We start from the raw sequence: 10,787 nt of genomic DNA on the forward strand, positions 1-10,787 counted from the left end.
GAGGATGACCACTTTGTGGTTGAAACGCGTTGTGCTATTAAAATAAAAGTTTGGTGTGACGGGCTAATCGTGTTTTTGTTCATAGCAAATTAATTGAGAATTATAAGTTTTGGAGCAGAAAATCTTTCCTTTTTTTTTCAAAACCACGTGTATAACTCCTTTGATTTTATTTACTTATTCAACGAACTGTTACTATTATATTACATAGTTTTCTCAGTTCTTATTAAAATAATTTGTATACATCTTATACGTTTTATTAATGCATTTATTACATTCTTCAGTTACATTACAACTATTTAAAATATCAAATTAATTTCTGCCTAGTTTCTTTCTTATCCTAACTGCCACGACGTAATGAAAAATGTTTAATAAAATTAAATGACTAGATAATTTCAGAAAGCTTTTTTAATTAAAATTGCTACAATCTGCGATCAAATTTATTTTCTTGTTTTATCAAATTTGTAATTAGACAACTAATTAAAACTTGAAAAATGTCAAAGCCATGAAAATATAAAATAATTTATTTCTTATGCAAACACAAATTAAAACACAATATTTGTAATGGATCGTTTATTTCCGAAAAATTTCCAAAGAAATAAATAAAAATTTACATGTTCCTATAGATAAAACGTTGCTCATCTCTTCACCGTTGGCCCCTAATGAAGAAGACCATGGCCAAGTCCAAGTCCAAGACCATGTCCGATTCCGTAGGCAACGGGGGCGTGAGCTACGGCAATGGGAGCATGGGCTACAGCAACTGGGGCGGCAACAGCATGGGTGGCAACTACTGGAGCTGGGTGGACGCTAATTTGGTTAGAGTTTTGGTATGAGGTGGCGACGGGGGCATGAGCTACAGCTACAGGGGCATGGGCAACAGCTAAAGGGGCCACAACGGCACCGTGGCCAATGATGCCAGCGTTGGCGGCGCAGACGGCCATAGCGAGGACTACCTACAATAACAACAGCAAATTATCCACATCGAATTAGTCACTCATCACTTACAAATTTGAACATTTTGTTTGTTTAGTTGCGTTAGGCACTAGACTTTGACTGGTTTGTCTGCGAGCTTGAGTGTGTTTTATAACAAGCCGCCCCACTGTACCCCTGATCTAGGGCAAGGGCCCCTTTCATTATTTTCAAACGAAAATAGTAAATATGATAGTATCTGCTCCAGAACAGTTGCGTAGTCTATATTGTTAGTTGGCTTTAAAGCAATTACACAATAGTGAGCGATAATAGATTGGTTTGGAAGGCGGTGTAAAATTACAAAAAATGTGGAACCGCAAACCCCCAAGTTTGGCGATTAAAATGACTCTTATGAGAATGATTTTTAAAATGACGAAATTTGTTGAAAAACACGTGATAATGAACTGCTTTTCGAAGGTGTTAACAGTACTGATTTAATTTCGACATAAAAAATCTCACGCAATTTTGAAAATCCTTTCAACATATACATACTGATCTCAATTGAGCAATTGTATAGTGGTTTGTGTAACAAGAGATATGATTATAAGGATTTGCGAAAAATGGTCCGGAACGCTTTCTATGCATGTGTTTTATCGTAAAACTTGTTCGGAATTTTTCGATACAAATACTGCATTCATTGTAACGCTTCATTGGGTTTGTAAACGACAGTCTTACCAATGCTTTAGCTAAATTCAGCACGTTTTTGACCTATTACTAATACATTTAATAAGTAAGAAATGTAGCAAATAAAATGTCGAATCTTAAAGTAGGAAAACACATAAACATTTTCATGTTTTTATATTGACATGCCGTTTTCAACATGAGGTAGATCCACTTAAGGAGCACATTTTAAAAATATTTTTATTATACACAGAGGTATACGGGGTGGTAAACCAAAGTTATATTTTTTAAATAGAACACTTATATTTTTACATTAGTTTCTACATAAAAGAATAGTGGAACTATTATAAAAAAACCTTTTTTGAAAATTTCGATAAATATTTCAAATGAACTACAGGGTGTTCCGTCTAAATCCCACATTAGAAGTATTGGGAGTTGCAATAATCGTATTTATTTGAAAATTGGTATATAGCCATAAACCATTAAGTCCTCTTAAATGAAAATATTTTCAAGATGGCGGCACTTCCGCTTATACCGGAAGTCGGTCTCAACATTCTTATTTTAAATGGAAAGGTATATTTTTTACTGCGTTTTTGGATTAATYGGGTTATTTTAAGGGMATTTTCATYMGCTTTCYCTATAMCTAAATTTAGYCGTYTTTGAAATATTTGGAGTTTTTCAAAAATTTTTGGATTTGCACCTTCCACTTTAAAAACCGGTAACTCTGCTATTTTTTAAAATTTTGAATTCGTTTTTTGGCGTTTGATAGAGAAAGTTTAGATCTTTCTTTCGGTGTTTTCAAATTTTGAAAAAAAAAAATAACAAAACGTAAAATTTTAAGGTTACTTTTGTAATAATTCAAATACCCATAACTCAATTTTTTCAAATGAAATACCCCAATTTTTATTATACTAAATGAAGGAGAATTTAATTCTGCATCGATCTGTATTAACATTCCCTACACCTAAATTTAATAATTTTTAAGTTATGGTGACTTATTGTTGAGACTGTCGAAAATCTGATATTAGCCACATTCGTTTTCGTATAGTTGCTATGGGAATAAAAAATGTCAAAATTGTTTCTCAATAAATGTCGACAGTGACTTATTATTTGACAAATAGTGCCAAAATATGGAGAGTCAAAGCTACTCAAACTTAGATTTAATTAATTTATTTTGTATTTATGGAGAGTGTAACAAAATTATGATATCATTCATTAAACAAAAATAAACTTTTCTCACTTGATAGCTTTAAATAATGATTGCATGGTGGAACCTATCAATAATAATTAAGTTCGCATAACTTTGATTCTCCATATTTTGGCACTATTTGGCAAATAATAAGTCACTGTCGACGTTTACTGAGAAACAATTTTGACATTTTTCACTATGTGAAAACGGGTATGGCTAGTAATAAATTTTCTGTAGCATTAAAAAAAGTCCATAACTTGAAAATTATTAAATTTAGGTATAGGGAATGTTAATACAGATCAATGCACAATTAAATTCTCTTCTATTTAGTAAAATACAAATTGGGGTATTTTATTTGAAAAAATTAAGTTATGAGTATTTGAATTATTACAAAAGTAACCTTAAAATTTTGGGATATGCTATTTTTTTTTTAAATTTGAAAACACCAGAAAAAGGATCTAAGCTTTCTCTTTCAAACGCTAAAAAAACGAATTTAAAATCTTAAAAAATTGCAGAGTTACCGGTTTTTAAAGTGGAAGGTGCAAATCCAAAAATTTTTGAAAAACTCCAAATATTTCAAAAACGGCTAAATTTAGGTATAGGGAAAGCTGATAAAAACTCCCTTAAAATAACCCGATTAATCCAAAAACGCAGTAAAAAATATACCTTTCCATTTAAAATAAGAAAGTTGAGACCGACTTCCGGTATAACCGGAAGTGCCGCCATCTTGAAAATATTTTCATTTAATAGGTTTATGGCTATGTACCAATTTTCAAATAAATACAATTATTCCAACTTCCAATACTTCTAAAGTGGGGTTTAGACGGAACAGCCTGTATACAAACCCCAAATCGTTGAAATGCTTGGGAAAAATGCTATCGATACGTGAAAACAAATATAGGGTCTTTTATTAAAAAAGAGATTCAACTTTTTGTGTGTTGGCACACCCTGTAGAGTGTCTGCATGCTTGAACTAAAAGTCGACTAGTTGCTAAAAGTACAAACTATTTTAAGTTTTTCTTTTACAAATTTGCCAGAAAATATTCATAGCCGACTGATGTAAATGTGTCGATTTTTTAATGAAAGCAAGAAAGAGACACAGACATACAGGGTGTCAATTTTAAAACTTGCAATCGGCAGTATCTCTAGAACTAAAAAAGTTATTGAGAATCACTCAAAACCGTTTCGATGGTTTTTAAGGGGAAAAGCCTGTAACAAGGGCTTTTCAAAAATGTCATTCAACAACTTATTTGGTACAGCCATTTTTCCAGTTATTCAAAAATGAAGACGTTGAATTTTCATTTTTTTAATTATATTCAAGGGTGGGTGGAAGTTTGTCACTTATCATGTCATTTTAATTCGCCCTAGAAACGACCAAAACGGTTTTGATTTAATTACTTTTTCAGTTGAGAGAAATTGCCGATTGCAAGTTTTAAAATTGACACAGTGTATAATAGTTCATACAAATTTCCATATTTTTCTACGTAGAAACTAATTATGTAAAAAAGTAGATCAAACAGATGTTGAAAACGGGATGTCATAATATATCAAATAGCAAAAAAATTATGAACGGATTACACACCCTTGGTCCTTGGTCACCAGCCTCTATTTAATTAAGTACACACAAAGAAACTAACAGAAAGACGTTTATTCTCTTTGTATCCAATTTAAACAGTTTGAAAGAAGTGCTATGATAATAGGAGTTGGCTTTTCTCGCTACAAGATCGAGAGCTTTCAGTTGATAAGCTTATATTTGAAATTGAAAATTATACGACCTTACAAATAAAAACGCTGAAAACATCATTATTATTATTTAATAATAATATTATTTAATATTATTATTTAAGTTTTGCTCAATTTTACAATTACATACTTAGATGTTGGAATAACGCACATAGTATATTCATGTAGTTAATAATTGCTTCAATATGTTATTTAACCTTGCACAATTTATTCTAACACCTATCCTGTATATTGGCAGTGCTAATTTCATTCAACTAAATACAATATTCTAAACATTAAGCAATCTATAATAATTATTATCTTTAACCAGACGTTTGTACACTATTATTTAGTGGTTTGTATGCATGCATAACATTAATAATATAACCTTTACTACAAACTTATACATTTTCAATGTTATGGATTTTCTAGAATAAATCTCTACCCAACTAATTATCAAATAAGAAATGTACATTATTCATATTTTCTTGAACTAGAGCCACATTTCAAATAAAACAAACCAATTATGTGTTATAATATGTACCTAGCGTTAAGAGTCCTCGAGTCAATAGATTTTTCATTTCATTAAATTGCAACAACCATTAACAAGTTCTCATTTTGTGTTACTGAGTCATGGGTATTAAGAATAAACAACCTCCAATAATAAGAACTCTCATTTTTTTTCTTGGCTAAATTGTGGATATAAGTGTAGCAAGGACAACATCTTTTAGATTTGTTGAATTTGTGTTTTTATTGTTGTGACAATAATTAGTACAAAAAAGTTAAACATATATTATTACAGCAATGTACAAATTTAGCTTTGTTAAAGCAGATTATTTTCTACAACTTCTCTAAATTGTGGTCACTAGCAGTCATTTTAAATGTACAGACTGTCTCAAAATGTCGAACAACTATTACAGCTTATGGAAAATGTTATAGATAAACCATTATTTTTCATTGCGTTTAAATAATATAGGTATGTGTTTGATGTAACTAAAGAAGAACTCTTCATCTCTGTGAAATGAAAAAAAAATATTTGAAGAATATTTCTATAACGTTGTTGACAGAAGCTAGGTAGTAAATGCCTACGTTGCCACAAATTATTTAAGAAGTCCAAAAAGTTCTACTTTAAAAACAGAAAACAAATAAAAAATCAATCATCTAAAAAAAAGTCTTTTAATTTTGTGTTAATTCTTATTATTTATTATTCATTTTCATTTATTTATTAATAAAAAATGTAACGTTTTACTCGTTTTAACTGTTGCAAAATATTTTTAACATTTTATGCATTGCACTTGAAAAATTATACAACTTTGTAGAAAGTGAATTCGGCTATAGTTTCAGATGCAAGACAAAGTCTCGAATGCAAATTTCGCAGTGTCCGCTATGTCCGCACACCGGTAACAATGTTACGTCACATCAGATATATCACCTATAAAGGTAGACAGATTTGGTATATTTAATTTAATTCTAAGTGCACTTGTTCTACTTTCACGAAGTGCACCAGCTGACCGTGACGGACACACCTACCGTAGGTAACTCAAGTAACGCTCTAGGAATTAGTATACCTACGTGAAGAGAATTTGTTGTGTCCTAATGACATAAGATATTACCTACACAATACTTCACTATAACTTTTGCAAAGGAAATGTTTGTAGAGCATTTTATTTTTTCTGGTACAAATTCACAGTTCTTGGTTTCCATTAAAGTATCTGTTTCTACAAGTGTAGAAAAGTAAAATGTTTTTTTTTAAATATTGAATTTTAAACATGCAAGGCTAAAAACATTCACCAAAGCTAAAAACGTAATTTATGATTATGTCCTATGTTTCAATGATCAAAAAATTCGAATCTTCTTAATTATTATTTTTAGATGTATATTCCATTTTGGTAACCTAATAAATAAGATTTTCAAGGCTGATTCAAGACCAGTATTGGTTAAAAACATATTGATTATATGTAATAATTACGTTTTCATTGCCACATATTTCTAAAATTACTTGAAATTATATAAAATAGGGCAACAATGACTGTTTCATAAAAAAACTTAATGAGACAATAACGTGTTAATTTATCTAAGCAATGACAAATGTGATAAATATATCTTGACATAATTAATCTTGATAATCCGGTTTCATCTAACCCAGTTAAAAGATTGAAATATACTTGTATAAATAAGATCTGATAAATCAATTTGCCAGTTTTCACAGAACAGATCAAATCAGAACAAATAAAGCCAATCTAAAACTCTGAACGTGTTTTCGAACTCTACTTGCGGGAACACTAGAATAAACGAAACTGTGCTTACAAATAATAAAAGTCTAAATAAATTTCTATCTACAATCCTACCAACCTATCTAATGTGAACGAACAGATCAGTGTTAATATTTAAGATTAAATAACCATTTATTTTTAAAAAATACTGAGTTTAATTAATGTGAGGTTTGTAAAAGAAAAATTATATTGTTGTCTATATCTACAAATGTTTATTGTCAGGAGATATGAAAAAATCTTGAAACAATCTATGTTGTTTAGAACTATGGTTAAATTAATTAGTGATTACTGATTAAGTTGCAAAACTAGGTTTCAAAAATTACAAAACTTGAGCTTGTTAAAAATTTACATATTATAATTATAGTATTTGTAGATAGTAATTATATTAAAATAATAGCATAATAATTGCTAATTATTTTTAAAGCTTAAAAATAAAATTATTAAAATAAGACCGATAAACCACTACTAGCAAATAAAGTTTATCTATTTTTTCCAAATATTTAATACGGATTTGCTCGTTTTAAGTTAAGCAAAAATGTTTTGGCGTAAAACTACAGATAATTTTTTTCTTGTTAACTTAACAAGGACATACTGTATATAGATAATCACCTAATTCTACAAAGTGTTTGAATTTGTGTTAGGCTCTTAACTTATTTATAAAATACATACAATGTTTGAGTTAGTGGTTATTGTCATGGTCGGTAAATGGTCAAGGCTATTATCTTCTATCTGAATTTCTCAATAAAAATCACGTTGTAACGCAAAATTTCTTTAATTGCCATGAATGTGTTTTAAAAGCAACTATTTATTAGATACCATAATAAGGTCAATATTCAATTCTAAGACAAGAGTTTCCTATGAACATGAATTAAAAAAGACTATACAGGGTGATGAAAAAAAGGAGCCCACGATTGAAACAGGCGCGTCCTTTTTTATTGAAACATTATGACCATCATAAAATAGTCTAAATAGATTCTTTTTAAAATTCAAACAGTTTGTCTAACAGCACAATGCGGCAATATTGCACAATTTTCTTTTACTAAAAAACTATTTCACTCAGGTATCTAGGAAACCAGTACTGACAGATATTGTCACCCGCATAAAATAAAAAACTTTAAAGTCCACATAATTTTATTATTCTTATACGATACGACCAAAAGGTATCTAATGATTTCAATTAATTTTTTTAATCTTTGACTTTTTGGCTTTATTCGTTTAAATTTCACGGAACAAACAACATTGAAAATTGATTTTTTTGTTGCTACCGTTTCCAATAATTGAATATTACTTGGACATTTTCTGTATCCTAGGATATTTGCAATGTTGCAACATTGATAAATTTTCTTTTAAGCCAAGAAATGGTATCCTAACATCTTCAATAAAGTTTATTTCAATAGACTTTTTACACATTTTTTTTAAGAACACCGTCAACTGTATCAAAATCTAGACTTTAACAATGAAACTATTTTAAAACTGTTAATTATTTATTTATTATTTCCTTTTCTAAAAAGGAAAGTCTATATCTTACTGATAAGAGCACAAATCCAATTTTGGTCTGCGAATTCGTCTTTAATAAAAGATCACTTATAACGTGTGGGTTAACACGGGCGCCTTTTTTTCGTCATACTGTATAAGTGAGCCACTCTCCCTAAAATAGTGCGTTTTTAATTGTTTTCTCCCAAAATTGAAAAAAGAAAAAAATACAACATTCCAGCTTTATACGCCTAAACAAATTTAAAGATCAAATGTCGAAATTTTTAGTTGGGGACATTTAAAACTTAAAACTATTTATATTTTTCATTATTCATTATTTTGCGAGGAAAGGTTTGAATCCTGACAAGCAACGAATGGGTGTTAAAACTGCCCAAAGGGTTATAATTTTTACTTATTCCGTCACATAGTTTAATTCACTTTGTACTCAAAAAATTTTTCCTAAAAATCAGCATTCATTGTGTACCTTTGTACCTACTTTTGTATTCGTGCTATATAACTTTAAAAAGTACTTGTCGAAACTTGCTTGTTATATTTTTGTTGACAATTTGTTTTGTATAAAAGTCCCACTCTTAGAATTGTTTACACTTAATGTTTAAATCTCTTAAACATTTATTTGGGATATTTAAAAATTACTTTTATATTAAGTATATGTTTATTGTGGAAAAGTACTTATCGAAACTTGCTTGTTATATTTTTGTTGACAATTTGTTCTGTATAAAAGTCCCACTGTTAGAATTGTTTACACTTAATGTTTAAATCTGTTAGACATTTATTTGGGATATTAAAAAGTTACTTTTATATTAGGTAAGTATATTTTTATTGTGGAAAAGTAGGTTTCATATAAAATTACGTACAATATTTTTAGTACCTATAAAGCATCGCTTTATCACCTGGCAAACGCAACTGGTGCGACAGCGGGTGCAACTCCTGGATAAGCAGCCGGTGCTGCTGCAGGAAATGCAGCAGGAGCCACCGCATGAATTGACCTAGCTTGCAGTCCAGCAGGAGCCGGAAGAAGTGGGCCTGTAAATCCAAATGGAGGAGGAACTACAGCACGAGCAACGGCAGGTGCTACATTTGGAACAAGTGGTGCCGAATATAGAGTTGGAGCTAACACTCCAGGTGCTGGTAAAATTCCTGTAGCGACGCTACTTGCATATGGGAAGACGCTTGGTGGAAGGAATTGTCGAAATGCAACAGGTGCTTCGACCGATGGCAGGAATTGCGATCCCGTTATAAATGATACTTGGAGTAATAGACAAGTTGTAAGGATCTGGAATTGACATAATTTTAAGTTTTTTAAATTTTTATTTATGATAGATTTTTGAACTTACGTTTATGTAATTCATTGTAAATTTTGTTGTTTATCGTCTTTAGATAAGTGATCTACTGATAAATTTACTTTGGTTGGTGGCTATATATACGCATAAGAACATCTTCTATTGTTTCGTCATTAAAGGAAGTAAAGTGAAATCGAAATCAATCGATAGTTTGGACGTGACCTACCTATCCCAAATTTTATTTATGTAACTATTAAGATAGATACTTAATGAATGTAAGGAATTGTTTCTCACTTCTGACAAAATTGGGAAAATCATATATATTCAAGAGAAAATATACTTTTTAATATTTATATACAGTATGTCCCCGGATTGAGTTTACAAAAGGAAAAAAATGTTTTATCTTTGATTTTACGCCAAAACTGCAAAGGAAAAAAGTTTTTGTAATTAATCTGTAATTAAAACTTCATTTTTCTAACTCAGTAGAAAGAAAAGTTTTTCTTTTGATTTTGGACTTAAAATAAATTTTCTCTGCTTTTTAAGTCTTATCACATTGGCGGTTTTAATTATTTGACAACTATATGTCACTTTGACAATTAATTTATTAATTAAATAATGATAGTTCTTGTTAAAAATGACTTTGGTTTTTACCTTAAAGCTGTTCCTTTGAGTTGCTGTTTATTAAAATTATGTTTTTCACAAACATTTTTGTTATAACTTACGTAAACTCATTTGTCAAAGTGACATCATTGTCAAAATAATAAAACCGCCAATGTAATAGGACTTAAAAAGCAGAGAAAGAAAGAAGTCCAAAATCGAGAGAAAAATGAACTTTTCTTTCTACTAAGTTAGAATAATGAAGTTTTAATTACAGATTTGTTGGTTTCAAGTAAAGCCAAAACTTTTTTTCCTTTGCAGTTTTGGTGTAAAATCAAAGATAATTTTTTTTCCTCTTGTAAACTCAATCCGGGGCCTACTGTATAGGGTTAATATTAGCGAATAACGACAACTTAATCATCTTGCAAATTTTAATTTTTTTGTCAATTTTCTGATATTATTGTTCGTAAAACAGTATGAAAATGTATTATAAACAAAACTAGAACTTTATAAATTGTAATTTTATTTCGGTAATGGTTGGTTTTAATAAATTTAGCAACAACAACAACTTGATTCGAATATTTTAATTCTCAATTAACTGACGACGTTATTATAATTTATAAAAAAATAACTATTTTTATGAAAT

At 29.7% G+C, this 10,787-nt stretch overlaps 2 protein-coding genes across 2 annotated transcripts in view; both read right to left on the reverse strand.

The window, feature by feature from the left end:
• LOC123014833 (cuticle protein-like) overlaps nt 1-1,100 on the reverse strand; it is a 6,898-nt gene extending 5,798 nt beyond the window's left edge. Inside the window, exons 1-2 of the mRNA XM_044414116.1 lie at nt 1,003-1,100; nt 659-950 (exon numbers count right to left, since the gene is read on the reverse strand). Coding sequence (XP_044270051.1) covers nt 659-950; nt 1,003-1,014 — 304 coding nt within the window. The 5' untranslated portion in view covers nt 1,015-1,100. The remainder of the gene's footprint in view (nt 1-658; nt 951-1,002) is intronic.
• A 7,957-nt stretch (nt 1,101-9,057) lies between these two features.
• LOC123014793 (cyclin-dependent kinase inhibitor 1C-like) lies at nt 9,058-9,753 on the reverse strand. The gene is made up of 2 exons (XM_044414071.1): nt 9,599-9,753; nt 9,058-9,537 (listed from the first exon to the last, which is right to left on the reverse strand). Exons 1-2 carry the CDS (start codon nt 9,611-9,613, stop codon nt 9,151-9,153), a joined length of 402 nt encoding a protein of 133 aa, XP_044270006.1. The 5' UTR covers nt 9,614-9,753; the 3' UTR covers nt 9,058-9,150.
• Between the last annotated feature and the right edge of the window lie 1,034 nt (nt 9,754-10,787).

The sequence above is a fragment of the Tribolium madens genome, unplaced genomic scaffold, assembly GCF_015345945.1.
Source record: "Tribolium madens isolate multiple individuals breed KSU strain unplaced genomic scaffold, Tmad_KSU_1.1 Scaffold_97;HRSCAF=244;Tcas5.2_LG3a, whole genome shotgun sequence".
NCBI lineage: Eukaryota > Metazoa > Arthropoda > Insecta > Coleoptera > Tenebrionidae > Tribolium > Tribolium madens.